The sequence below is a fragment of the Archocentrus centrarchus genome, chromosome 13 (genome assembly GCF_007364275.1).
Source record: "Archocentrus centrarchus isolate MPI-CPG fArcCen1 chromosome 13, fArcCen1, whole genome shotgun sequence".
Classification (NCBI taxonomy): domain Eukaryota; kingdom Metazoa; phylum Chordata; class Actinopteri; order Cichliformes; family Cichlidae; genus Archocentrus; species Archocentrus centrarchus.
The window spans coordinates 13,851,590-13,868,141 of record NC_044358.1 but is presented as its reverse complement, the minus strand read 5'-3'; the positions used below and the strand labels follow the sequence as shown (position 1 = coordinate 13,868,141).

Below are 16,552 nucleotides of genomic sequence, written 5' to 3'. Positions count from 1 at the left end.
GGCCTGATCTAAAAATAAAAGCACTGACAGACGATCAGTTTTATTGATTTAATCAAACACGTGATCAAAGAAACAGGAAATTTTTTCAGTTATCGATCTGTGATTTATTGATACAGTAACGCAGGAACATAAATAAAAGATGCATTCGTTCAGTTATGGATGAGTAGACGTTCTTGGATCTTTGCTGTGCCTGAAGACGCTCATGTCCACAGTTTCTTAAAGGGTTAGTCGCTGTTTATAAAAATCAGATTTCCATAAAAGCTGCGACGCTGAACGAGCGTCAGTAAAAACTGAATAAATGCATTTAACAGGAAATGCTCCACGTGAGCTGCGTGCCTGCGTCTGCTAACAACATCAGCTTTATTTCCATCAAACACACCTTGTGCTGAACTGGAACTCACGCACAGGCTCCTGGAGTCAGAGGTCAGGTAAACATGAGGTTTCAAGTGTTTTATTTTTAACATTCTTCAGAGATAGGAGGCAGCGGCGTTCAGTGTCACTGGGCATAGTGGGATATTTCAGAGCTGAGGGAAGAAGCATATCCTCCTTTCAAAAACAAAGACCTTCATCACAAACAAGGCTGCAGTGAAAGCAACAATAAGGCCGCTCAGGTGAAGTCTGCTGGTGTTCAGAGTTCCTCCAGGTCAGTCAGGTGGAGGCAGACTTTAAACACTGCTACAGAGGCTCCGCCCACACGTGTTTCAGCACCATTTTTGCAATAATCTTAGAGAAACTATGCAAGCGCCAGGGGCGGAGACTTCGACGAGGCGAATCACTGAAGGCACTCGCGGCGGTGGGAAAAATAAGCCGTGGAAGAATTCGCGTCCCCACAGGAAGCACACACGGGCGGAAGACGGGTGCCAGGCTCAAATGTTTTATATTTAGCTGATCTCACTGAATCGTCACCGAGTGCGACGTGTCCGTCCCTACCCAGTAAAACGCCGTCCACATGCCCCCGTCTGTGTCGGAGTGGATGCAACCTGGCCACGTGGTGGCGCCGTGGAGGCTCATCTCTGCCAGAAGCAGAGAAGAAGCATGAATAGGCCTCAGCTCTGATGTCTGTAAATGTCACATAAAAACACTTCAGGATCCAATCAGGGCCCTCCTCGGGGCCACCGAGTTTAAGCAGCTCAGGGTTTGAAGCCACGACCTTTGACTGCTTCGTTAACCCTTTAAAAACGTCTGGAGTGACACTTCCTGATGAGTGTTTCTGCTTCCTGTGGCCTGGTCTTCACGCTGAGACATTGACGTCCCGCAACGCAATGGCAGCGGTTGTCCCGGTGGTAGCAGGGGAGGTGGTTGCCGTGGCAGCGGGCGGCTGCTGTGGGGGAGTGGAGCTGGAGGTAGAGGAGGGTACAATGGGCACAGCAGGGCCATTCTGATTGGTCGAGCTGGTCTGAAACAGGATCTGCTGTAACGTCCGTCTGAGGTTGGGGTGCAGTCGCCGCTGTGTCTGGTAGAAGATCTCCACGGCAACGCACTTCATCACCCCAGCAACCAGGTCCTCATAGAGCGGCACCGTGTACATCCTGGATGTCTGCAAACAGGGAAGCTAAACATGTGACCCAACCCAAACACAAACCCCAAGGCTGCAAAACCACCAACACCAATAACAAATGATAATAATTTTTAAAAAATATATCCATTTTCTTCTGCTTATCCAGGGCTGGGTCGTGGGGGCAGCAGCCTAACAGAGAAGAAAGCTCCTAACCCCCCCCCCCCCCCCCCCCCCCCCCCCCAGCCACCTCCTCCAGCTTATCTGGGGGGGACCCCAAGGCGTTCTCAGGCCAGCTGAGAGATAAAATCTCTCCAGCGTGTCCTGGGTATGCCGTTAATGCGATTGCGGCAGTTGACTTGAACCCCCACCCCAGAGTTACTTAAGCTCCTCCACTTGGGGCAGCAACTCATCCCTGACCTGGAGTGGGTACTCCAGTGGGCAGAGATGAGATTCTGAGGCCACCGAGGCAGAAGCCTTCCTCCACCTGGCTACGCCTAGAAATTCTGTCCATAAAAATTATGAACAGAATCGGTGACAAAGGGCAGCCCTGACGAAGTCTAACACCCACAGGAAACGAGTCCGACTTATTGTCGGCAATACAGACCAAGCTTTCACTGTGGTTGTACACAGACTGAATGGCCCGAAACAACGGGCCAGACACCCCATAGTCCAGCAGCACCCCACAGGCTTCCCCCGAGGGACGCGGTCGAATACCTTCTCCAAGTCCACAAAACACATGTAGCCTGGATGGGCAAACTCCCACGCACACTCGAACATTCTCGAGAGGATAAAGAGCTGGTCCAGCGTTCCTGCGACCAGGACGAAAATCACATTGTTCCTCTTGAATCCGAGGTTCTACTAATGGATGGACCCTCCTTTCCAGCACCCAGGCATAGACCTTACTGGGGAGGCTGAGGAGTGTGATCCCACAATAGTTGGAGCCCACCCTCTGGTCTCCCTTCTTAAAGATGGGGACCACCACCCCAGTCTGCCCCCCAGATCTCCATGCCATGTTGCAGAGACGTGTCAACCAAGACAGCCCTACAACACCCAGAGGTTTCAGGAATTCAGGGCGAATCTCGTCCACCCCAGGGCCCCTGCCACCAAGGAGTTGTTTAACCACCTCAGTGACCTCACCCCCAGAGATGGACAAGTCATCCCCTTCATCCCCACACTCTGTTTCCACTACAGAAGGCATTCCCACCCGCACTATAGACTGTGTGAGTAAAGCACCGCTTTCCCCTCCTGAGTCGCCTGATGGTTTACCAGAATTGCTTAGAGGTAGATCTGATGTTAGGATTGCAAAATCGATCACTGACCTGCGACCTAGGGTGTCCTGGTGCCACATGCACTTATGGACATCCTTATGTTTGAACATGGTGTTTGTTATGAACAAACTGCAGTTTGCACAGAAGTCCAATAACAAAACACCATTCGGGTTCAGATCAGGCCGTTTCTCCTGATCACGCCCCTCCAGGTCTCAATGTTATTACCCCTTCGAGTGTTGAAGTTTCCCAGTAGGACAATGGAGTCACCAGATGGAGCACCCTCAAGCACCCCGCCCAGTGACTCCAAGAAGGATGGGTACAGTTCCCCGGCCCTAAGGCGCAGGGAAGCAATCCTCTTGTCCAATGGTGAAAACTCCGACATACAGGCAGCGAGTCGAGCAGATACAAAAATATCGACCCCAGCTCACCGCCTCTCACTGAGACACAGACTCTCACACAGACTGGAACAAAGTCCAGCCCCTCTCCGGGAGACTGGTTCCAGAGCCCACGCCATGCTTTGAGGTGAGCCCGACTTTATCTAGCCAGTATGTTGCAACCTCATGCACTAGCCTGACACACACTGCACCCAACCCCTCCAGCGACTCCTTCAGGTGGTGGGCCTACACAAGGGTTAATATTAATAATAGTGACCTTATTCATATTCCCCTTCTGAAAGAAGCTATTTTAGCTTCTTCTGATTGGCTGAACCTAAAACAGGCAGGTGGGTGGGGCTTCTATCTAACAGCTCGTGCTTACGTGTTTGTGGAGGAAGGCTCGCACTCGTGGCAGGTCGGGGTAGAACGTGTTCCTCACCACCATCTGCAGCCAGCGGATCTGGACTTCAGCGTTCAGACCATCAAAAAGGGACGAGTAAGAATCAGACAGGCTCACCATCACATCTGAGCAAAAACAGGCAAACATAAACCATCTGCGCAGCGACACATTGCATCGGTTTGATGTCTGTGAGTCTCTAGTAGATGTTAGAGGAACTGCAGGTTTTTGGTGCTCTATTTTTTAGCCGCAGAGGTTGATGCGTGACTCTATGGCATCTTAAATCACAACAGAATCTCTAAAGGCTTCATTATCCATGAAGAATATAAGGAAGCTGAGGTTCCTCCAACTTCTACCACAGCCTGAGTCCACAACATCAATCACAATCATTTAAACCAAACAGGACAGAAAGTCAGATTTTCCTTCTCACAGATTAATCGTTAACAATCAATAATTACATGTTTCATGATGTGGAGTAAACTACTCGAGTACCTTGCACTCCAGGCAGTAACAAAGTATCAGGAGAACAGCAGTATATTTCATAGTGTTGCTATGGTAGCGTACCATGCGGCAGCGGTGAGTGGTCCAACATGCGGTCCAGGAACAGAACAATCTGAAAAGTGCTCCAGGCTGAAAGGTCAAAGGTCGCGAGCGCCTGCAGGTCAGGGGGGTCGGAGCTTCTCCACAGGTTGCACAGATCCTGGACAGGCCCAATGAGAGCGCCCCCTGCTGACAGGTCCGGCTCATAGGGAGGCGGACCACACCCGCTCAGCCAGTGCTCGAACTCCAGACCTGAGGGGGTGGACGTACGTACACACACACACACACACACACACACACAGTGATACAGAGGAAAACTATCAGGCTACTGGCAGACAGATCAGCTAAAAGCGTCTTCTGACCTTCTCTCTGAGCGACGGCGGCGTCCTTCAGCTCTGGGAAGTAAGCCAGGAAGTAGTCAATGAGGTCCTGAGCCACCACACTTTTAAATTTGAACTCTGAGATGTAATCCTGTTTCTCACACACACACACACACACACACACACACACACACACACACACACACACACACACACACACACTCGTCAGGAAATGAAGGTCTCTGATTTCAGCGAAAAACTGAACGTCACTTTTTTCATCAGGGAATAAACCAAGATGATGATGATGATGATGATGATGATGATGATGATGATGTGAACACAAACATCTCCTTCTGAACGACCTCAGAGGTGCAAACCGATCACATGATGCTGTGAGCGCTCTTCATGTAAAACGTGCTGATGGAAATTCAAATATATTGAAATGTGCAGGACGAGCTGCTGCTCAGCAGAAACATGTGGACAACGTGTTTGTCAGCAGTCTGAGCCTCGTTCCCCTGCAGACGCTCCATCCAAAGCTCGCGCTCAACTTTAACGATTTCCCACGATGCCTCACATCATTCCCGCCCACTGCTCGCTGCTTCCTGTCACCAACGAGCTGCTCATTTATGAGGTGAATATCTCTCGGTAAACAAATGTAATAAATTAGAGTATAAGTAAGGTATTTTATTAAAACTCCCTCCATAGCTTTGCCTAAATATACAAAAATATATTTTAAAAACTAATTGAAAAAAAATTTCAGCAAATTTAAATAAAATACAAGATATTAAATTAAATATCTGCAATCATTAAAAAATTTTGAAACTAAAATTAAATTACTTACAAGTACTGAAAAAAAAAACCTCAAATATTAAAAAAATTACTGTTAATTTAAAAATAAAATCAGAATACTTTAAACATGAAGAATAATTAAGTTAGTTGAACGTGTGAAAAATAATTTTAAAAAGTTTTTTAAGCTATTAAAAAACAGAAACTCAAATAACTTAATTATAATAATTATGATGTATTTAAAAATCACCTAAATGTTAATTTTATATTTTAAATAAAAGAAATAAGTGAAAAACCAAAGCTGACAGAAACCAGCGTCCACATACTTAAGGTGTGTGCGTGTGAATGAGTGTGTGTGTGTGTGTGTGTGAGAGAGCGTGTGAATGAGTGTGTGTGTGTGTGTGTGTGTGAGAGAGCATGTGAATGAGTGTGTGTGTGTGTGTGTGTGAGAGCGTGTGAGAGTGTGTGTGTGTGTGTGAGAGCATGTGAATGAGTGTGTGTGTGTGTGTGTGTGTGTGTGTGTGTGTGAGAGCGTGTGAATGAGTGTGTGTGTGTGTGTGTGTGTGTGAGAGCGTGTGAGAGTGTGTGTGTGTGAGAGCATGTGTGTGTGTGTGTGTGTGTGTGTGAGAGCATGTGTGTGTGTGTGTGTGTGTGTGTGTGTGTGTGAGAGCGTGTGAATGAGTGTGTGTGTGTGTGTGTGTGTGTGTGTGTGTGTGTGTGAGAGCGTGTGAGAGTGTGTGTGTGTGTGTGTGTGAGAGCGTGTGAATGAGTGTGTGTGTGTGTGTGTGAGAGCATGTGAATGAGTGTGTGTGTGTGTGTGAGCATGTGAATGAGTGTGTGTGTGTGTGTGTGTGTGTGTGTGTGAGAGCGTGTGAGAGTGTGTGTGTGTGTGTGTGTGTGAGAGCGTGTGAGAGTGTGTGTGTGTGTGTGTGTGTGTGTGAGAGCATGTGAATAAGTGTGTGTGTGTTCTGACCCTGAGGAAACAGTCGAAGCGCCTCACATCTCCGCAGAGCTCCGACAGGTACGACACAAAGCAGAAACCTTTCTCGTAGGTGAACAGGTTCATCAGCGTACTGGGGTTCACACCTGGAGGAGGTAACAGTGATGTCATCTCATCTGTACGAGTAGAAACCACACCTGTATGTGTGTGTGTGGTTACCTGACTCAAACTTGACCTGCAGCTTGCTCACAGGGTTGTTGTCTCCAAGGAGACGCAGCTGTCTGTGGAGGGCGTCCAATCGCACAACAGTTTCCAGGCAGGTGAACGGCTCACCTGAGGACGAGGAGGAGAGAGGTAGTGAGAGATACGACCAAAAGTATGTGGACAGCCTGATGCTGGGCAGGTACAGGGACACCGAACTCCGTCCTCACTGATGTTTTTACTGCCGTGACTCCTCAGGTCCAAACTCACCTGTTCAAATATCAAACTCCAGCCTGAACATTTCTAATTAAATGTGGAAAAATACAAAAAAGAATAAAATAAAAAACGTTTAATTTAATTTTATTAAAAATACATAAAATACAAGCATAAGGAAGCGGGGGGGGGGGGGGGGTCAGAGTGCTGTTATAGTAAAGTCAGTGATGAAGTCTGTGATGGGCGTGGCTTGAGCAGGATGCATCTCTAGTGTGAATTTGAGCATCTTAGGTCACATCGTTCTTGTGCTACGACCAATGTTAAGTTGCTGACAGTAAAAACTATATGAATGAAACACCTGAACATCCAAGGTATGAAAAACAGTTACAACGTGACAAAAACATATGCGTGAAGTTCCCGCCGGGCGTTACCGTAGGCCTCCGTGGTGATCCTCCGCTGAGCATATGTCGCCAGGCCTTCACTCAGCCACATCTCCTCCCAGGTGGCGTTGGTGACGGCGTTGCCGAACCAGCCGTGGGCGATCTCGTGGATGACGTCGATCAGCAGGAACTCGCTGCTCTCCAGGATGGAGGCGATGATGAAGGTGAGGCAGGGGTTCTCCATGGCAACGATGGGGAAGGAGGGAGGGAGGAAGACGATGTCACACCTGAGGATGAGCTAAGTCAGCGCCACCAGTGGCACAGAAGTTTTAAATAAAGTTTTGTTGGAAAGTTAAAGGCTCACCTGCCCCACAGGTAAGGTCCAAACAGGTCCTCTGCAACACCCAGCCAGTGTTCCACGCTGCCCCCTAGCTTCTTCACTGCACAGGACAACAGGCAAGGCTCCGCCCACACACGACTCCTGAAAGGAGATTGGACAAAGAGGACAAAGGTGAAAATAATTTCTCTACTGAGAAATAGTTTTTTTTTTCTTATACTATGTAAATGTGTATAATACACTGTTGCCAAAAGTATTTGCTTTGTGCACTGGTGTGCAGTCATGTTGGAACAGGAAGGGGCCATCCCCAAACTGTCCCACAGAGTTGGAGCATTAAATTGTCCCAAATGTCTTGGTATGCTGAATAGGGCTGAATAGTCGACAATAATCGACAATAAAAATAGTCGACGACGAATTTAATTGTCGACCATAGTCGCTTATTATTACTGGTGATTTTTTTTTTTTACGTAGTGAGACATCTTCCTGTCCGTCTTTCTATGGCGAGCTTCACACATGCGCAATCCGGCTGTTAAGTGATGACGTAGAATTCCATTTCCTGGTCCAAACTGTCACGTGATCAAGTTGCCGCAATGCTGTGTCCCTGGTTGCTATAACTCGAAAAAAAACACACTCAGGTGTGATTTTACTGATGATAAAAAGAGAAGCGGAAATAGCTGCAGTTGATAAGGTATGTTAGAATCATCTTTAATAGTGACCAGTCATTGGTTATACCAGGGGTCGGCAACCCGTAATCCGGAAAGAGCCATTTGAACCCGGTTTACACGGAAAAGCCGCAAATAATAGCGGAAGCCGGTAGCCGCTACCGGAAGCCGGTATAGGTTACCGCGAGTGACGCATATATTGAGAAACTAAAATAAATAAGTAAAATGATTTTATTTTAATATTTCAAGATCACACTAATGTTCCAATTTAAAACTACAACAAAAACCGAACTGAGAAAAACAAAATGCACTTCAACTGGATACTGATAATTTACTTCCACGACCCGCAGAGCCGCACATTAAGCCTGGATGAGCCGCATACGGCTCCGGAGTCGCAGGTTGCCGACCCCTGGGTTATACCGTTGCTGTTTATTTAGAATCATTTGGACCCAGAAACGACGTCAGAGTTAAAGATCGGATAGCATTCAGCCGGTAAAAACACCCCCACACCATAACCCCCCCTCCACCAATCTTTACACAATGCAGTCAGACAGGTACCGTTCCCCTGGCAACCACCAAACCCAGACTCCTCCCTCAGATTGGCAGATGGAGACGTGTGATTCATCCCTCCAGAGAACACGTCTCCACTGCTCTAGAGTCCAGTGTCGGCGTGCTTTACACCACTGCATCAACACTTTACACCACTGCATCAACACTCTGCATTGAGCTTGGTGATGGAAGGCTTGGATGCAGCTGCCATGGAAACCCATTCATGAAGCTCTCTCTGTTCTTGAGCTGATCTGAAGGTCACATGAAGGTTGGAGGTCTGTAGTGATTGACTCTGCAGAAAGTTGGTGACCTCTGTGCACTATGACCCTCAGCATCCACTGACCCCACTCTGTGATTTTACGTGGCCTACCACTTCATGGCTGAGTTGCAGTCGTTCCCAATCACTTCCACTTTGTTATAATCCCACTAACAGCTGACTGTGGAATATTTAGCAGTGACTGAACTTGTTGCACAGGTATCATCCTATCACGGTACCACGCTGGGATTCACTGAGCTCCTGGGAACGACCCATTCTTTCACTGATGTCTGTAGAAGCAGTCTGCATGCCTAGGTGCTGGTTTATACACCTGTGGAAGTGACTGGAACACCTGAACTCAGTGATGCAGATGGTGAGTGGAACTTCTGGCAGTGTAATATATGTTAAAGTGCAGTTACTAAACATTACTATACAAATTTTACTGATTTTAGTATTTACATACCAAATGTTGCCAGATATTTGAATATAACATATATAATTTACTTGTTGTTTGTTTAACATTTATCAACAGTTTTATAATAATAATTTTTCTGAATACTTGATGTTTGTTTGCTTCACATTTTCTATATTTATTCTAAAAATTTCCTTTTAAAATTTTTTATACGTTTTATTGTGTTTTTATAATTTAATATTAATGACCTGTTACTAGATGCTTTCATGTCATTTCAATATTTTTCAGGTTTCACTGACTTTTTTTAATACAGTATTTTAATAATTTTTCTTAACATCGTCAAACCTAAAATATTTATTTGTTTGCCTTCTGGTTTATTAATGTTATTAAACCCGAGACCCTTGACTGATGGGGATTTCCTCCCATCAGTAATGAAAATATGAAATTAATGTAGAGGTCAGGATAAGATTTCAGCCCCGTTTCTAGAACAGACGTTTGATTACCTTCTAAACTCTAATTTGGAGGCCTCGCCCTGAACTTTGATCCAAATCCTGTTACATTTGAACAATATTGCTGAGCAGTAGGTATGGCTTTAATATTGCTTGAAGAGTCAGTCTATACTATTTATGGCCATGAGTCATCCTTGACCAACATGTTAGACCAGGGGTGTCAAACTCCCGGCCCTGCCCCCTACTTCCGGCCCACGAATTGTATGATATTTTTGACATCAATTCGTGGGCTGGAAGTAGGGGCGGGGCCGGGAGTTTGACACCTGTGTGTTAGACGATGCTCAGCCAATCAGAAGTTGGCCTCACGGGGTAATCAATCAGGCTGCAGCCTAGAACTGATGTTCCTATAAAACGAGTGGTTCTTTACCTGGAAGTTTCCTCACTTTCAGCTACTGCCAGCTGTTCAGGGACCAAATCACACAGCACAATATGATCACATGATTAAGCTAAGCCAATAAGGCATGAGAAAGAGGCTGCATATCATTAGCATATATTATCATAGCATTAGGAGCCTGAAATCCTCCATGTCGGTTACTCTCCACTTCAGATAAATACAGCCAGAGTGTACAAAGGTACTAAACATCCAGGAATATGAATATCACGCTGCACATCTTTGGAGAGTAAAGAGCACATATGTCAGATTTCACGGCTCAGCTCCGTGTGGATTTGGAGTCTGCAGACCGGAAAGATAAAACCTCACAGCGACGGCATGATGACGACATCCTGCTTTATTTTATCCTGCATGAGGATGGGGTCCCTCCGCATGAGCTGGAGGAGGTGGCTGGGGAGAGGGAAGCCTGGGCTTCTCTGCTTAGGCTCCTGCCCCCGCAGCCCGGCCCCGGATAAGTGGAAGAGAATGGATGGATGGATGGATGGATGGATGGAAGGAGGATAAAAATTATTTTTTAATATATTTTTGCTACAGTTTCATAATAATCTTAAAAAGATAAAAATATTTTGATTTGTCACATCTTGCTGTACTTAGATAAATATTTTACTAATATTTCAGAGTCTTATTGAATATTTTGCAAAGAATACTTCATGTAAATATGATTTTACACATTTTTAGACATTACAAACTTAAACTGGACCGACCTTGGGCCGACGTCGACGTGCTGCAGTTCGCCAGCCACCAGCGCCACCAGGTAGGAGGGGACAGGAAACTCCATGGAGAACTGAAAGACACGGTCCTGTTTGGAGTACGAACTCCGAGACGCACTCATGAGGACCGTCACGCCATCGGGGACCTAAGGAGGAGAAAGGATGTTACTCATACATTATTATTTTTACATGCTTCATAGAGAACAGTAATAATACATTTATGTTGGACATGTTATTATTTTTATTATTTATTTCACATTTCTGCAGGTATTTAACGGGACGCCTTCGAGGATTTCACAGTTTTTATTTCTTTTTGCACTTTTAGAGATTTTTCATGTTTTACAGCCTGAAGACGTTTGGACTCTGTAAAAAAATATCAAGTAAATGCAGAGATGTGGAAACTTCTGGTTTTAATCAAGTGCTCTGGAACAACAGCTCTCCAGCTTCCTGAGGCTCCTTTGGACATTGGCCACTTCTTCAATCATCTTCAGTCCAGTCCTTGTACCTGATCATTAAACCTCTGACCTCTGACCTGTGACTCATTCAGGAATAAAAAACTCAGGGATGAACCAGTGTTGTGTCTGCACATCATGGACCACTGAGCAAAGAAGCAGTTGAAACTGTATCTTTAGGCTCTTTGTTACCAGCAGCCTGTCACATCATTTGTTCCATTTCTTTAGTTGAATCTGTGAAAAATGCCAAAGAGAACTCAGACATTAGCAGCAGACGTGCAGCGTGTGCTCAAAAATGTGAGACACACGGAGGACAGAAGATGACGTGTGAGACAGACAATCACGCAGTGGAGCGCTGTCAGTCATGATTGGCCTCCCCAGAGCCGGACCTCAGCATCACTGAAGCAGTGCGGGATCATCTTTACAGAGAACAGAACAAAAGGCAGAAACATCCAAAGAAGAGCTCTGGATGTCCTCCAGGCAGCCTGCACTATGAAGCATCCCCAGGCATCTCAGTTACCTGGACTCTGACCCCACCAGTGGCCATCGGGATAAACAGTCACAGGAAGCTGGTTATCACCTCGCAAAGGTAACCCAGGGTTTCCCCTGCATGGTCCCATGAAAGGGGCTGGCAGCATCTGACCAATTTAAAAGGGCCATTTCACAGGTCATGTGACTTTTCTTCCACAGAAAATGATCCCTGTGAGTGCCAGTAAAACGCAGCACAAAGTAAAAGGACACGTGATTAACGTCTGAGTCGCTCTCAGTGCTGCTGACGGTTAACCCTAACCCGGTTTGTGAGCCAACTCTGAGACTTTAAACACATGAAAGCTCCCTGTCCCACAGCCTGATCAGAGCTCAGTGAGATTAACGTGACTGATTGAACAGGTATGAACAGGTGTTCCTGGTGTGTGTTCCCAGCAGAGCCTGAGCAGCAGGTTACAATCAAGCAGAACAGCATTTATGCATTTTCTAAATCACGCCCCTCGCAGCTGGGAAAGCTCCCCCCCCCCGCAACACTGAATGGATAAGTGGAAGGAAATGGACGGACCACCTTAATCCTCAGACACTCCCATGCCAAAGCGACACGCAGTTGCGCTTCATTCAGTGGTTTTAGGTACGGCTTAACGAGCTGCTCATATGGACGTGTTCACCCGCAGAGAGCACGCTGGAAACGACACGCTCGGTGACATCGTGGAGCTGCAGCTGCTGCTGACAGGTCAGTTTCATCCTCTCAGCTGCAGGTTGAGGGTTTCACAGTAAACACTAAATATGAAAACATAGGCTCAGTCTGCGTGCACTGATCTGAGGTCAGTGAGCAGAGTGCAGCTGTCCTGTTTCAGGATCAGATATTTACAATTACAGAAAAATTAAACTGTTGGAAAACTGTTTGCTGTCAACGGAATAAATTAAGTTGCTTCTACAAATCTTTATTTGTTCCTGATACTCATCAGGGAAACGCAAAGACTTCAGACCCTCCTGCTCTCCCCGCAGAGGTCTGACTGATGCTATTTTCTGGAGCTCTGACTGGTCAGGAGGCGGTGATTTCGTACCTGTCAGTCTCTAACCTGGAGCCTAATGTGCTCCGGAGCAGGTTAGCTTCACAGCATAAGTTAACCCTAACCCTATAACCCGGACAGAGGAACTCCTGCTTCATGGTCTGGAGAACGGTTCCTGCAGACTGCTCAAAGAAAGCTGCTCAGAGTTCAGGCTGAGCTGAAGGATGAAGGTCACACCAAATACTGACTTTCAAGCTGTTTTTGCCTTATATGCTGTTATCATGTATGTTTGCATGCTTAATAAATCATCTAACCTATTTCCCATTTTCCTACCAAATATGAAGAAATGAAGCTCAAGACTTTTGCACAGTAGTAAATATTGATTTTAACAACATATACAATAACTTATTTCTACAGTGATCAAAAAAATTAAAGGAACCCTTTCATCAGAGTTTAGCATTGAGTCAGTGAAACGTCTGATATTGATGTGGTCAGGTAAGCAGCAGAGGGGTCATTAATCAGTTTCAGCTGCTTTGGTGTTCATGACATTCACAGGTGCACGACGACGTGCTCCTTTAATTTTTGGAGCTGTTTATTTTATTGCTATTGTTTCATTTTTACTTTTTGTATTGTTTTATAATATTCTATGATTATGCACCCAGGTTTTGTTTCTTTATATTTTATTGTTAAATATTTCTCACATATTTTACATGCTCGTTAAATTCCCCTGTTATTATGTTACAGTCAGATTTTTAACATTTAATCCGTTTTATTCCACAGAAAACTCGATGAGTCGTAAAGTTTAACCTGAACAGGAAGTCTGAAAACAAACCACCGGTGAGCATCTCTTCTCTGAAATTAAAGCTCTCAGCTGGTGTCTGCAGAGGAGGTCAGAGGTCACCACTCACCCGGACCGTGGCGGTGTACGTGCTCTTGACAGCTGGCGTGTCAAAGCAGGGGAAGAAGGAGCGGTTACACACCGAGTGACCCTGAGTGAATACCAGAGGACGAGTCTGACCGCAGGTGAGCTCTGAGTCCAACCACCAGATCTGAGGACGCACACACACACACACACACACACACACGCAGGTCACTCTCTGTGGCCACCTTCAGAGCACTCGCTGTACAGACATTGTCTCCTTACCGCCGGCCCGTCCGTGGTGGTGTAGTGGACCGTGATCTGGACCAGCCGGCCCGGTTTCACGGCAGCAGTCGGCAAGCTGATGTTGAGCGACGAGCCGTAGTCGGTGAATGGGTCCACGCGGTACGTGAGAGACACGGGCTCCTGCTGCCCACCCCCGGGGACTTTACAGTCTATGGAGTGAATCAACAAAGAGGGGTGGGAGTCCAAAACCAGGGAACAGACCCCCGCCTGGACTGGAACCAGGTCCAGAACCAGCCAGCCGCTCATCTCCTTCACTGCAAAGTTCAGTCGCAGGTCCAGGTGGAAGTGATGCAGCTGGAAGCTCCTGAAGTTTGACGCAGAAGCCACGTCCACCAGGGGGCAGCGCGGGGACCCAGGGCCTGCAGAGGGCTGACCAGAGTCCCTGACACACCGGCCCCCAGAGTCCGGGAGGGATTTACGGCAGCAGCACAGCGAGGTCGGCGTCTGGTGGAACTCTGCCATGGTGAGTGAAAGCCGGGACTAAACCCGCTTAGACCGGGACTAACTGCATCAAAGACCAACAAGAACCAGAGGAGATCTTTAAGGTTCAGGAACAACAGGCCAACCTCAGGAGGACAGAACAGAGCAGAAAACCCTAAAGAGAAGCCATGCTTCAAGGCTCTACTAAACCCAGTACAGACTTCACAAAGAGCCCAACACAGAAATCTGCAAATACGTTTAACTCACAGTTTTAGCCCAATTCAAACCAGATTAACCAAACCTGAGTGCAGCTGGGTTTAACCCAGTTTGTCTTCCTTCTGACTTCCAGTAAACCCAGTAAACAACACAGATACAAACCCAGTTTAAGTTAGGACCTTATTCGTAGCCCAGATTAGCTCAAAGTTTAAGTTGAATTCAGTTTAACCCAACCAGCGCTTGGGTCTAAAAACTCCATTCAAAACCTCATTAAAGAAACGTCTAATTTTACACCTAACAGGAAATAAACACCACTGACCCCAAACGGTGAAACCCGATCCTGTCACCCATTGGATCGACCATAAATCCTGACGTTTGCATTTTTAAATCAGTTTAACATTTTATAAACTCTATCGGACCAAATTCAAACTTTTAATCCACATCTAAACCTAGTTTAACTCGAGAGACTGCTTCTGTTTAGCTCTGGTCTAGCCTTTTCAAAACCTCATTAACCAAATGTCTAATTGAAGCGTGAACTCGCTAAAGACTGAAAATAAACCAAAATAAAGACTCCGGCGACCCTGGGCTGAACTTCTTCCTGCTTCTCTAAGATTTACGGAACTGTTTTACAGCTAAACTCTGACTCAGTCCACTGAAACCAGATTTAAGCAAGCTTAGCAAACATTCAGAGCCAGTTTTAAGCCGTGTGTTAAATCGACCAAACAACATTTAAAAGAACCTAAAGTCAAACCCAGACAGAACCCGCTTAAAGAAATCTCCTAAAAGAGACTGTAAAGCTTTAAAGTGAGCGCTTCGGGCTCCGTTTAAGGAACTCGGAGAAGACTTCAAGTGGAGGCTAGCAGCCCTGGAAGTTAGCACCTTTAGCTCGAAGTGAGTGAAACAGGCACTTTAAGGTCAGCACGGTTTACCTGACCTGGTTAGCAGAGCCGGCTAATCAGCGCATTAGCGCGGCGTGTTGCTGCTGCTCGGAGGAACACATTTAAGTAAAATCCATCAGGACCCGGACGGCGGAAGAACCCGGGGGACACCGGCTCCTCCGGCGAGCTCAGCCGGCTCCCTGCCCTCAGCCCCGGACACCGAACCCGCGTCTTCCCGGCGGCTCGAAGAAAGCTGGAGGTCAGCTGTGAGTCCGCGTCCGAGGGGCCAGAGACGGACACAAAGAGGTAGAGGACACCGGCGGAGACCGAGAGGACGGTCGCGGCTCCGCTCCGGACAAAACAGGAAGTAACAACAGAGGGGAAAAAAGTTTCTGAAGGCCGCTTAGGGGCGCTGCGGAGGCGGAGACACGGAGTAGCTGGGCGGGGGCCAGCGGAGCCTCCATCCAGTTATCTGTCTGTCCATCCATCCATCTATGATAAATGGTCTGGTTCTTATGGTGCTTTTCTACAACTTGGAGTTCAGTATCTTGCCCAAGGATACTTTAGCAGACTGGGGCAGCCAGGGATCGAACCACCAACCTTGCAATCAGTAAGTGACTACCCCCTGAGCAACAGCCACTTCATCCCCATCCATTTATACATCCATCCATCCTTCAATCTCTCAATCCATCCATCCATGCAGTTATCTACCTGTCCATCCATCCATCCATGCAGTTAATTATCTGTCTATCCATCATCTATCCATACATTCATTCAGTCACTATTTCAGTCAAGTTTTGTATTTAAAAATAAGGGAAATTTTCCTCCGCCCACCAGCCTAACTGAGGCCCAGTTGTTGGTCCAGGTTTGTTCCCACTGTTGGCACCAATCTCGTGAGAGCTGCCACCCAGGCTACTGTAGGGGGCAGTTCTTGTGAGGCTAGTGACAGAATTCAGTTTGGAGAGGTACAGGAATGCTTTTTAAAAATTATTATATTACAATACGGGAAATTTAAAGGAAAATACTAATATGGCAGGGCGGCAGGACAAACGGGGAAATATGGTCGTTTCCTGGCCAAAACGGGACACTTGACATGTATGTTTCAGTCACTGAGCTTATCGCGGTACTTCCTGGTGTGATGTATTCAGGATCACACAGGTGCCACATCGTCATGGTAGC

General features: G+C 46.6%; 1 protein-coding gene across 2 annotated transcripts; it reads right to left on the bottom strand.

Annotated features, from left to right (window-relative positions):
* Nucleotides 1–41: 41 nt before the first annotated feature.
* Nucleotides 42–15,779, bottom strand: rnpepl1 (arginyl aminopeptidase like 1). Of its 2 annotated transcripts, XM_030744873.1 has the most exons (12): nt 15,430–15,771; nt 13,839–14,364; nt 13,603–13,743; nt 10,738–10,889; nt 7,282–7,398; nt 6,969–7,204; nt 6,343–6,456; nt 6,157–6,269; nt 4,440–4,548; nt 4,102–4,329; nt 3,523–3,665; nt 42–1,537 (listed from the first exon to the last, which is right to left on the bottom strand). In XM_030744873.1, the coding sequence occupies exons 2-12, from the start codon at nt 14,319–14,321 to the stop codon at nt 1,232–1,234; spliced, it is 2,142 nt and encodes a 713-aa protein (XP_030600733.1). In that variant the 5' UTR covers nt 14,322–14,364; nt 15,430–15,771; the 3' UTR covers nt 42–1,231. The 2 variants fall into 2 exon arrangements, with proteins under 2 accessions (XP_030600733.1, XP_030600734.1); XM_030744874.1 differs by lacking the exon at nt 3,523–3,665 and having other exon boundaries at nt 1,357–1,537; nt 15,430–15,779.
* Nucleotides 15,780–16,552: the final 773 nt, after the last annotated feature.